Here is a 12,471-nt window from a genome sequence, read left to right as displayed (position 1 = left end):
TGGGGACCCCCTGACATGACCTCTTTTTCAGGTCTTCTCTAAGCTGCTGTACCCCATCGTGCGGGGAGCTGCCCTGTCTGTCCTTAAGTACATGCTCCTGACTTTCCAGCACTCCCATGAGGCCTTCCACCTGGTAAGGGCCCTGCCGCACTCTCTGGCCAGTGACCTAAGGTGGATTTCTGCTGGGTGTTGGGGAGTTGGGGCTGTTGAAGCAAACCTCTGGATCTTAGCACAGGAGGCTCAAGGACCCAGAGGACATGTGACTCCCATGTGCACACTGTAGAATGACAGAGCCTGGGTTGGTGACCCAGCTACAGTTCTTCAGGGTCAAGCGTGTGTCAGGCGTTAGGACTAGTGACTAGTGCTATGAACAGTGCAAACACTCACCTAGCTCCCAGATTGGCCTTCCTTCTTTAGATAAAGAATTGCAGTGGGGAGATGGTGAGCAAGTCACTGGTCCCAGATAGGTGGATAGTGAAGGTTTCAGCCAAGTTGGTCTGACTTCCACATCACTGTCTCTCTCTTTGTGTTGCCACCAGCACTCATTGGTCAGGCCTGAGGCTCAGGCTCCTCCTCTACAAGGCTGAAGCCCACGTGGTGGAGCTTTAATTTTCATGGTCCCTGGATTAGACAGCAACTTTGCCCTTTCTAGTTTGTTGCAATGAGAAAAGATCAGAAGCTGGGATGGGGACCAAGTGTCTGTGATGACCTTAATCTGGAATGGGGTAAAGCCCAGGGCTGGTAGGAGGGGAAGAGATGAGCTGAGGCTTGTCTAGAGCCTGCCGTATATAAACACAAGTTTCTTCCTCCCCTACTCATGTTCCTGCAGCCCAACCATCCATTATGATAGAGTGCCCCAAGGCAGTAGCTCTCAGGCTGTGGGTCTCAAACCCCTTTGAGGGGGATTGTACACCCCATTTACAGAGGTCACCCAAGACCGTTGTGAAACACAAGATACCTAAGACCATTGTAAAAACACAAGATATTTACATTACAATTCATAACAGCAAAACTAAAGTTGTGACATAGCAAGGAAAATAGTTTTATGGTTGGGGTCACCACATCACCAATGACCCTTGTATTAAAGGGTCTCAGCGTTAGGTATGTACAAGGCCCTGTGTTCTGTCTCCAGCATTACCAGCCTCTCCCCCGAGTTATGGAACAGGGAGTGTTCATGGTGCTGGGCTCAGGAAGGTGATTGGTGAGGCCTGAGCATCTGCTGTTAGGTAGAGAAGCCCATTGGTTGCTCGGGCCTTTGGGTCTCAAGGCAGGCGGCTGAAGCTGAACAGCTGGCCTTCTCTTAGCCATAAGGGAGGAATTATCTATTTTGCCTTGCAGAGAAAGAAACTGAGGCAGGGAATCATAGGTCATAATCCTGTAAGGAAAATTGCTTCTTGTGGCACTCAGCTTCACCGAGTAGAGGGGACACTGGCCACCTTTGTATGCACCACCTTCAGTCCTTGGAGGCCCCCACTTTCAGCCCCAAGCTTCAGATAGGTAATCTGACACTTTGTAACTAGCCTACCTTTTCTCTTACAGCTTCTCCCTCACATTCCCCCAATGGTGGCCTCTCTGGTCAAGGAGGACTCGAACTCTGGGACCAGCTGCCTGGAGCAGCTGGCAGAGCTGGTGCACTGCATGGTGTTTCGGTTCCCAGGCTTCCCAGACCTGTATGAGCCTGTCATGGAAGCCATCAAGGTGAGTGGACAGCCTCTTTGGCACAGGTGCCAGTTTGAGCCTTCTTTGAGGTGGTACCATGGCTTGGTAGCTGCCTCCATCACCTGGAGCTGAGCTGTTTCCTGTCTCCTCACTGGAGCCTTTGTATGCATCAATTGCTGGAGGTCACCATGGTCCCCACCAGGGTCCTCTTTTCTCAAGTGTACTACAGGGCCCATGGAAACCCCTTCCTCCACCTGACCCACAGGTTTCTTTTATTTAAAATTTCCTGTTTTTTAGTTAGCATATGGGGTAATGGGTCACAGGACCTACTTAATGTTCAGTAAGGTCTCTAGGCTCTCAGGGACTGCCTCAAGTGAGCCTGCTTCCCTGCTCTCAGTGTCCCCTCACCTCCTTCCCCAGCAGGGTCTCTTGGTGGCTTCTGCAGCACCAGCACTCTGTCACGTGTTGACACTGTGTGTCTTGAGCAGTCCAGAACACAAGTGACGTCTGGCTCATAGGACTAGGCTGGTGTCCTGATCTCAGCAGAGCAGAAGTTGGGATGTGGGGACGCAGGCACAAAGCAAACCAAGCTGCCTTCCTGGAGGAGCCTTTGGGGACAGATCTGTTTATGGGAAGTGATCTAAGGCCCACTGCTACCGAGGAGGATCCGTGTAGGGGTGGAGGGTACCTTTCAGAGCCTCTGACTGAGGTTCACCCCACAGTATGGCAGACCTGGTCCCCAGCATGTCTCTACAAAACATCTGGGCTTGTGTGTTGAGACATAGGAGACATCTTTTAAAAAGGATTTACTTTTAAATTTGTGTGTGTGTTTGTCTGTCTTCCTGTTTGTCTGTCTGCATACATACATGAAGAGGCTGGAAGAGGGCATCAGATCATCTGGAGCTGGGGTTACAGTGGTTATGAGCTACCTGCTGGGCATTGCAGGAACTGAACTCACCCTTGAGCTAGTTAAGGGCTCGTGCTCTTAACTGGTGAGCCATCTCCCCAGCACCATAGCAGACATTTTTTAAAGTATAGAGCTGATTTTGCGAGAGAGTGATGAGGGACCCCCAGGGATCCCCAAAGGAAGAAAGACACAAGTTCCCAAATAGGGAGGGGCAGGCAGGGGATGATGGCTTGGGTGCAGGTTAGGGGGGTCAGGAACATGGCCAAGCTCAAATACAGATGAACTGGTGTTGGCAAGCCATGATTAATCGTCACTATGGAGTGGTACTATGAAGCCCCCAGAAAGCCAACAAAAAGGCTTCTCTGTTAATAAAAAAGTATGGTCTAGAAAAAGTATGCATGGGGGCCAAAGTAGAAACTGGGAAATTTTTTTCTAGCTTGATGTAGACTTTAGAAACTTGTAACCACCAGCTGGTTTAGCAGTTGAAAATTAGACCACGTGGTAATGGAATGTTGCTCTCCAGTGCAGGCGTGCCTATAAACTTTAATACCCTAGGGTTATCTGGTAGACACAAAACAAGCCATAAAGATAAGCTTGTATTGCAGATGAGTAATCTAGAAATTTCTGTTGTACAAATTCCATCCAAGGAGAGATAAAAACTGTACCTGCTCCTTCTCCAAAGGTCCCAGTGACAAACTCAGATACCAGAGTTCACTCTGGGAACCATCATGTTTTTAGGCTTCTTTATAGAGCATAGGAGATCAGCTACTTACAGGATGTAGGTATGCCTTCCCCCAGTAAGCCGTACCTGGAAAGCCTTTACCAAGCAGGGATGAGGGCTTCCCTGTGGCCACATAGGTAGAGCCCCTCCCTAATGTATATACTGTAGCCCTTCTTCAAGGCCATATGCAATTAAGGTAGAGGTTTGTATAGCAGGTGGTGAGTGGTAAGGAACTTTCTTGAAAGCCCGATAGAGAACAGGAGTTTGACCTTGACCATTGGTGTCTGGCAGGAGGAGAATATGTCACATGATGCAAGGGATTGGTGGTAATATCTCTGGGGTGTCCAGGGGACATCAGAAAGACCTTGAATCCAGGCGGAGTTGGTCTGCTTTGTCCAGTAGATCTGAGTTGCCTAGGCTGGCCTTGAACTTGCAGCCTTCTTTAGCAACTACCTGCATGGCTGGGAGGACAGGCAGATTTTCTTTTCATCTATGAGAGATGACTGACACATAATAAATGATCCTGGGAAGGGAGCCAGCAGGAACATTAAAGCAGTGTGGTCAAGGCTTCTTCAGTAGCCAGAGAGTGTGTGGGGAGTCGGGGCTCAAAGCACTAACCTGGTGTGATGCCTTTGACTAGTCTAGGATTTTGTGCTCAGGAGCTGGAAGGATGCTGTGCTGGCTAGTTTTATGTCAGCTTGACACAAGCCAGAGTCATCAGACAGGAGAGAGCCTCAATTGAGAGAATGTCTTCAGAGGATCTGGCTGTAGGCAAACCTGTAGGGTAGTGTCTTAGTTAGTGACTGATCGGAAGAGCCCAGTCCATTGTGGGTGGTGCCGCTCTTGGGCTGGTGCTCCTGGCTTCTAAGAAAGCAGGTTGAGCAAGGCATGGGGAGCAGGCCAGTAAGCAGCACCCTCCATGGCCTGTGCATCAGCTCCTGCATCAGGTTCCTGCCCTGACTTCCTTCAGGGATGGACTGTGATGTGTGATAGACTATGATATATGAAGTGGAAGCCAAATATGCCCTTTCCTCCCCAACTTGCTTTGGTGTTTCATCACAGCAATGATAACCCTAACTAGGACAGAAACTGGTGCCAGGATTGTGGTGTATTGCTGTGACAGATCTAACCATGTTGGTTTTTTTGGGAGGATTGTGGAACTTTTGGAACTTTGGGCAAGAAAAGCCATTGAGAGTTGAGGGCTCAGCGAGTTCTTCTGTGAAAACATGGATGAAAAGAGCGTCGAGAGAAACGCAGACAGTGGGGCTTGGCTTGTGGCGTTCCAGGGGGAAGGCTGGGTGAGGAAGGGGGGCTTAAGGAAGGTAAGTCAGGGCCACTGAGTATTAACTGTTTGGAATCAAGAGTCTATTGAATCTTATTCTATAATTCAAATTACCAGTGACTACGAAGAGCCCAGAATTATTGAGGTGAACTCTCCTGGGAATTGTTCCCTCAGGGTCGATACAGAAATTGTGTTCCAGAAGTGGCCACGGTCGTGCCCTGTGCTGGCAGCTGAGCTTGGTGTAGTGTAAGAGTCACTGGTTTTGAAGGCATGAAGGGTCATGGAGAGCAGCTGAGGCTTGGCACTGTGAGGCCAGGAGAGGCCATTGGTGAAGGGTCAGCCTCAGGAGCAGTTGAAGGACTGAAGGGGCCACACAGAGGTGAGGCTGGGCACCGGGAAGAGAGCCCAGGAGACACAATGGGTGAGAGTGCAGCTCAGTGGAGTGGAGAGGTCCATCTCGGGATGACCATCAGGAAGAGGTCAATGGAGTGCGGCCAGTTGGAGCCTGACGACAATCTGAGTGTGCTATAGCAGCAAAAGCTGATGCAGAGACCATGGACAGTTGCTGCTCAGAGGGCAGAACCAGAGATTTTGATCTGAGCCCCTTGGAGAGGATCCAGATCAGGAGCGATCCCGGATAATGGATGTTGAGTCGTTTCCCAGTTGGAGTTTGGTTTTGATTTGGTTTGATTGTGACTGTGACCTGGTTCTTTCCTCTTGAGATAAGAAAAGTATTTAAGTTATTTTGATTTTATAGGAACCTAAAGCTGAGAGAGCCTTTGGATTTTTAAAAAGAAACTGAAGTTTTAAAGTGTTTGAATTTGTAAGACTGTGGAATCTTTATGTTTGATAATCTATTTTGATGTTAATATTCATGTGTAGCCTTGGGAATGCACAAGAAAGGAAAGGCTGTGGCTTAGTGTGACATGTTTGTGTATAAGCTGACAAGGGTCCGGTTGTGCTGGATGGGTTTGTGTTAACTTGATTCATGCTAGAGTCATCGGACAAGAGGAAGCTTGAATTGAGAAAATGTCTCCAGAAGATCTGGTTGTAGGCAAGGCTGTGGAGCATTTTCTTAGCGATTGATGGAGGAGGGCCCAGCCATTGTATGTGGGGACACCCTTGGGCTGGTGGTCCTGGGGTCTATAGATAGCAGGCAGAACAAGCCGGAGGAGCAAGCCAGGAAACAGCAGCATCTCCATGGTGTCTGCACCAGCTTTTGCCTTCAGACTCCTGCCCTGCTTGAGTTCCTGTCCCAACTTCCTTCAATGATGGACTCCAATGTGGAAGTGTAAGCCAAATTAACCCTTTCCTTCCCCAGGTTGCTTTTGGTCAAGATGTTTCATCACAGCAATGGCACCCTAACTAGGACAGATGACTTGAGTTAGAGGGACTGTCGGTAACATCTTGACATCCACTCTTTTTTTTTTTAAAGATTTATTTATTGATTATATGTAAGTACACTGTAGCTGTCTTCAGACACTCCAGAAGAGGGAGTCAGATCTCGTTACGGATGGTTGTGAGCCACCATGTGGTTGCTGGGATTTGAACTCTGGACCTTTGGAAGAGCAGTCGGGTGCTCTTACCTGCTGAGCCATCTCACCAGCCCGACATCCACTCTTTAGTAGAGCGGTGTCCTTAGGTGTTTGTCTCTGATATCATTAAAACTGGTGCCACTATTCAGTGTGACAAAGAAAAGCCAGGGGGAAGGCATGCTGATCCCTGAGCCAGTGACAGAGGACTGACCACACCTCAGTGCCCTCAGATCCTCCTGCCACTGTGGTGGGAGTGGTCCCAGGGGATGTCTGATTTACTGGAAAGCTGGCTCTGCAGTCTCAAGCTGGGAGGGACAGTGGAGTCAGAAGCGACAGCAGAGATGCCAGACCACCTGAAGGAAAGATTGTCTTCTCTTGGCAGCTGAAGAAACTGAGGCCCAGGGAGGTTGCCAGACTGAGACAGACAGGCCTACTAAGCACTCACACATGGTGAGGTGAGAGTTAGGGCAGGAACTGAAGTCTCACCACCATCAGATCTGGCTGTTAGCTAGCCCAGGACAGACATGTTTGTCACTTACTGTTTGTGTGACTACACAGTTCTTTGCTCTGTCTGAACCCTAGTTTTTCCATCTCTGAGATGGGGATTGTGCTACTTCAGACATGGCACCTGAGAGATCGCATAGAAGGACCACATGTGAGAATGAGACCTTGGAGTGAGTTGTAAGCAGCGGCTGTGCAAACGCCTTTTCTGCACTCTTCTGGACTCTTCTGAGTGCTTGGGAGGGAGTGGAGGAGTGGGTTCTAGTCCAGGAGGGCTTCCTGGAAGAGGTGGCGGCTTTAGAGCTGACACTGTTGTCTGCTATCCCTTCAGGATCTCCACATTCCCAATGAGGACCGAATCAAGCAGCTGCTGGGGCAGGATGCCTGGACCTCACAGAAGAGTGAACTGGCTGGCTTCTATCCCCGGCTCATGGCCAAGTCAGACACGGGCAAGATTGGCTTAATTAACTTGGGCAACACATGCTACGTGAACAGTGTCCTTCAGGCCTTATTCATGGCTTCTGAGTAGGTGCTGTTCTGTACTTCCTCCTCCTCTCTCTCGTCTCTCTACCTGTGTTCCTGCTTTCCCTAGTTTTTGAGTCAGCTTCTTACACTGTAGCTTAGGCAAGCTTTGAACCTAGTGCTGGCATCGTGGTATAGCCATACCTCCACTTCAGTTAAGCAAGCAGAGTGCCTGCCACCTGTGGTTCCTGGTATGCCTATGGCTTCCTTCAACATCGCTCAGGGCTCCATCTTTGGCTCTGTAGGGAAGCACTAGTTCTGGTGTGCCTCTGGCTCTCAGTTGTCTTTTAAGCTACAAACATGGGCATTGGTGTGTTAGATTGCTGCAGTCCTCACTGCCTGCTGAGGGCTAAACTGTGGTGATTTCTGGACTGCTCAGACCATAATCAAAAAAAAAAAAAAAAAAAAAAACAACCAAAGCATTTGCCAGAGAATGCCTTGTGCTTGTGTGGTCATGTGATACTATGCTACAGGTCCCGTGTGCATCTTCTACATTTGTTTGGGACCTGCCGTGGAGGCCAAGTGCTGCCATTCTGCATGGTGGCTCTGGATGGAGCACTGTAGGACTGAGAAGGCAGTGTGCTTCAGGGACAGCGGGTCTCAGGAGGACGTCCTGACCCCACAGGGTCACCCTCATCCCTGAGGGCCAGTCTCCCTGCAGGGTCCTCTAATGTCAGGGACGTTTTTATGTGGAACCTGCCTGGATTGAGGCAAGTTTCAGGGTGGCTTGGCCAGGGCCCTGAGCAGGGGCTGTAGGGAATGGGTTGGAGGACTGAGGTTGGGAGTGGATGGGAATTCTTGGATGTTACCACACAGTGTGTGCCAGTGCCTTGGATGATGATAGAAACTCTGGCATATCAGTGTCCTCACCTTAGAAAATTGACATGTTTGAGTGCTGGAGCCATGGGGTGTCCAGAGCTGGAAGAGATAGCAAGAGCCACCTAGTTATCCTCATTTGTTGTCATACCAAGACCATTACAGAGCTCAGGTCCCCAGCAATGCAAGGCTAAGTTATCTGCCATCTCCTCCTCAGTCTCTGGCCTCATCTGGAGCAGATGCCAGAGGCTCTGGGTGGCCTGGTGTAGAGGAGTAGCAGCTCCCTGGAGCCTCAGCTCACCCTGGGCTCCCGTTTCATTTGAAGCTTTCGACACTGTGTGCTCCGCTTGACTGAGAACAACTCCCAGCCCTTGATGACCAAGCTGCAGTGGCTCTTTGCCTTCCTGGAGCACAGTCAGGTGCGTGCCGGGTGCCCTGGGGGCAGGCAGGGAGAGCAGGCAGTGCCAGGCCCTGCTCTGATTCTTTTCATGTTTCTAGGACCTGCCCACATCTGGCTCTGTGGAATGAGCTGCCGAGCCTCAGACCTGCTAGCACCAGTTCACAGCCAGAGCCTCTTTGTGTGTTGTGCTGTCCCAGCCTCCCTTCAGAGTTCAGTCCCATGCACTAAGGGAAGGGGCAAGGTTATAGGATAGGCAGGCATGTTTGGAACAGTCTTAGACCCACAGTGTGTTGCCTGCTGCTCGGCGTGTGTGTAGCTCGATGCTCCTGACACTACCCTTTGCCTGCCTTGTCCTAGAGGCCTGCCATCTCTCCTGAGAACTTCCTCTCTGCATCCTGGACGCCCTGGTTCAGCCCTGGCACCCAGCAAGACTGTTCAGAGTATCTGAAGTACCTGCTGGATCGGTAAGAAGGGCTGGTGGGTTAGGATGATGTGTGGGTTCTAAGAACACTCTGAGATGGTAGCTTGTCCCTCTGAGCTAGCTGGGTTGGATCTTTCTGGGAATAAGGACACTTCCTTGTTCTTCTGAAAGGCAAAAAGGAAGTTGTGTGCCATTGGTCTCCAAAGACTCTAAACTACATGTGAAGCCTGGGACAGGGCTGTCAGTGTGTGCATGTGTATCCACTGTGCTGCCTGAGTATGCTTATCTTGATTCCACAGCCACGGGCCTGTCTTTAGGTAGACATGTGTTAGGTGCGTGTGTGAACATAGATGTATGCTTTGTACAGGGATGGGAATTCTCTTTCCCGGCTTTTGTATTTAAGTACGGTGGGCAGTGTGCTGGGTGTGGGCCTGCTGGAAGGTGTATGTACCTGGTCTCCCTATTTGTTCTAGGCTTCATGAAGAAGAGAAAACTGGGACGAGGATCTGCCAGAAGCTCAAGCAGTCCAGCTTGCCATCCCCACAGGAAGAGCTCCCCAGCGCCAATGCAACGTCGGTGGAGAAGATGTTCGGAGGCAAGATTGTGACCCGGATATGCTGTCTCCACTGCCTCAATGTTTCCTCAAGGGAGGAAGCCTTCACAGACCTCTCTTTGGCCTTCCCTCCTCCTGAGAGAAGTCGCCACCGCCGCCTTGGCTCCGTGATGCTCCCCGCGGAGGATGTGCGAGCTCAGGAGTTGACACTGGCTCCCAGAGCCCCCGGGGCGCAGAGGCAGAGGAAGCGCTGCATCACAGGGGACGCTCCTCACACGGGGCTGGACAGTGAAGGTGTGGACACCATAGGCACTGGTGGACAGAGTGGGCAGGAGAAGGTGGAGAGGGAGCAGGCTGGGAAGGAGAAGGAGGTGGCAGAGGACAGGGAAGAGGAAGGAACAAGGGAAGAGGAGAAAGAAGAGGGGGAAGAGAAAGACAAAGAGAAAGAGAAGAAGGAAGAGGAAAAGGAAAAGGAAAAGGAAGCTGAGGACGGCAAGGAGAAGGAAGGGGACAGCTTAGGACCAGGGACCCGCAGGGAGGCTGCCACTCCACCTAGGGAGCAGGCATGTGGCCCTGAGGGTTCCCGCTCTGTACTGGACTTGGTCAACTACTTCCTGTCCCCTGAGAGGCTGACAGCTGAGAACCGCTACTACTGTGAGTCCTGTGCCTCCCTGCAGGATGCGGAGAAGGTGGTGGAGCTGAGCCAGGGTCCACGCTACCTCATCCTCACACTACTGCGCTTCTCCTTTGACCTGCGTACCATGCGGCGGCGTAAGATCCTGGACGATGTCACCATCCCCCTTTTGCTGCGCCTGCCACTGGCTGGGGGTCAGGGCCAGGCCTATGACCTCTGTAGTGTGGTGGTGCACTCTGGAGTGTCCTCAGAGAGTGGCCACTATTACTGCTATGCTCGTGAGGGTGCTGCTCGGCCAGCTCCTGTCCTGGGATCCACAGAGAGGCCTGAGCCTGAGAACCAGTGGTACCTGTTTAATGATACCCGGGTGTCTTTCTCATCCTTTGAGTCTGTCAGCAATGTCACCTCCTTCTTCCCTAAGGACACTGCCTATGTGCTCTTCTACCGCCAGAGGCCCAGGGAGGACCCTGAGGCTGAGCCCGGCTCCCCTAGAGTCCGAGCAGAGCCTACCCTCCACAAGGACCTGATGGAGGCCATTTCCAAAGACAATGTCCTCTACCTGCAGGTGAGTCATGTGCTGAGGGTCAGCAGACCCTCTGGCACCTGATGCCACTCCTGGGTAAGGAGTTTGACTCAGCACAGCCACCTACGTAGGTCAGTGATCTGTTCTCCTTTTGAGTCGGCCTCAAGTTTAAATCCACCCATGCACTCATCATTTAGTAGGGTATGTGTTGATGGCTTTTGGGTAAGGCACACCTCTTAACCTCAGAGGAAGGGACACTGAGTGACAGCACAGTTGATGATGCTGAGGGAGAGAGTAGTGCAGTTAATGGGCAGGGGATGCTTATGGGGCTCCCAGAGGAGCCACTTTCCTCAGTGACCTTCATGTCCCAGTGCCCTCCTTTGACACTGCCTCAGGCTCCCTTAGCAGTGTCAAGAATAGTATTAAGTATTAAAATATTCAGCCATGGTGTGTCTACACCAGAGCTTTGAGGGTCCTGCAGCTAGAGATGGTGTTTCAAGTAAGGAATGTAAAGGCATGGGGATGTCAGGCCTACTTCTACATTTTTCAGGCCACCCAGCCGAGGTATGGCTTGGTGAAGTCTGAGAGAGGCTGATCAGGGAAGAACTTGCTCATGGGCAGAAGATGGACCTCATGTTTCAAGAGAGGCAGTGAGTGATCTGGACAGTGGAAGCCAGGAAGCCTGGAGAGGTTTTCTTGAGATCCCAGGCACTTGTCAGCTGGTCACTATCTAGTATGAAAAAGCCCTTCAAAGGACTCGAGTCATCACTGGGAGGAAAGGGTAGAGTTCGAATGAGTCTCAGCAGGGCCAGGCCCTTGGGGGAATCCAGATATGTTGGCAGTGCTGTGCTGGCTAAGTAGGAGACCTAAATGCTAAGCCTACTGTCTGTCCTTTGTTTCTAGGAGCAGGAGAAGGAGGCCCGGAGCAGGGCAGCTTATATCTCTACACTCCCTGCCCCTCCACACTGGGGTAGGGGCTTCGATGAAGACAAAGATGAGGATGAAGGCTCTCCAGGGGGCTGCAACCCTGCAGGTGGCAATGGTGACTTCCACAGACTGGTCTTCTAATGGGAGTTCCCACTTGTTGGGGCTATCACAGCCAACCTCAGAGTGGGCCAGGTGGAGCTCAGGGCCCAGGTAGAACACTCTGCCATCTGGGGTCTTAGGGAGCTGTGGAGGCAAGCCCAGGGTGGAGCAGGCCTTTCTGAGGGCAAGGAGGATGAAGAGGGACCATTTGGGATATCAGTCTGTAGCTTGAAGTGCACGGAGAAACTGAAACCCACAGCTCCTTAGGCATTCATCCTCTTACGATGTTATAGACTACTGTCCAGACTAACAAAGAGAGCATCCACTCTGGGCTTTGCCTCCCTGCAGGGCCAATCCTGGAAAGGCCAGCCAGCTCAGGAGCCAGGGTGGTGTCAGCTTGGTGTCCTGTGTCCAGTAGCACTTCTTTCTAGTTCCTTCACTCAGCTCTTTCTCAATAGGAGAAAAAGCATAGTTGAAGTCAAGCCCTTGGGACAAGAAGGGGCGGCTATGTCCCCAATGCCCACCCTCTTGTTTTTTTTAAGGGGGTCCTTAAAATAAGGTATATGAGTGTCTGCACCTGCTGTGTGTTTTAGAGGCATGTGGATAGAAGGCAGCATAGCACAGGATCAAAGACAAGACTCTTACCACATGCCCCTCCCCTACCCCAAGTGACACTGTGGGAGAGCCCCTGCCCTCCCTAGCCTGCCTCAGTGCCTGAGATGCTGCCACTGCATCCCTGTCTAGTTAAGGTCCAGAGTCCTTATTTTACTGAAGACATTAGTCTGTCAGAAAGCCATTGTCATCCGAGGAAGCTAGCTGGCTTGGCTCCTCTGATGGAATGTGAGGGCTGGGTAGGTATGAACTGTGTATAATGCACCTGACCTCATCGTGCTCTGAGACTACTATAGCCCCTTCTCAGTGAAGAGAAGAAACCTGTGTTCTTAAATAGGAATAAAACTCGCTTCTCTGAA

The 12,471-nt window shown here is 51.1% G+C and overlaps 1 protein-coding gene across 4 annotated transcripts in view; it reads left to right on the top strand.

Moving 5' to 3' along the window:
* Usp35 (ubiquitin specific peptidase 35) overlaps positions 1 to 12,471 on the top strand; it is a 25,620-nt gene extending 13,149 nt beyond the window's left edge. For all 4 annotated transcript variants that reach the window (XM_021167295.1, XM_029479809.1, XM_021167296.1 and 1 more), the window contains 7 exons: positions 32 to 133; positions 1,540 to 1,698; positions 6,937 to 7,130; positions 8,269 to 8,362; positions 8,701 to 8,807; positions 9,238 to 10,516; positions 11,378 to 12,471. In XM_021167295.1, the coding sequence (XP_021022954.1) occupies positions 32 to 133; positions 1,540 to 1,698; positions 6,937 to 7,130; positions 8,269 to 8,362; positions 8,701 to 8,807; positions 9,238 to 10,516; positions 11,378 to 11,542 (2,100 nt within the window). In that variant the 3' untranslated portion in view covers positions 11,543 to 12,471. The remainder of the gene's footprint in view (positions 1 to 31; positions 134 to 1,539; positions 1,699 to 6,936; positions 7,131 to 8,268; positions 8,363 to 8,700; positions 8,808 to 9,237; positions 10,517 to 11,377) is intronic.

Source organism: Mus caroli, chromosome 7 (assembly GCF_900094665.2).
Source record: "Mus caroli chromosome 7, CAROLI_EIJ_v1.1, whole genome shotgun sequence".
NCBI lineage: Eukaryota > Metazoa > Chordata > Mammalia > Rodentia > Muridae > Mus > Mus caroli.
Note: the sequence above shows the minus strand (reverse complement) of the source record. Positions and strands in the feature narration are given on the sequence as shown.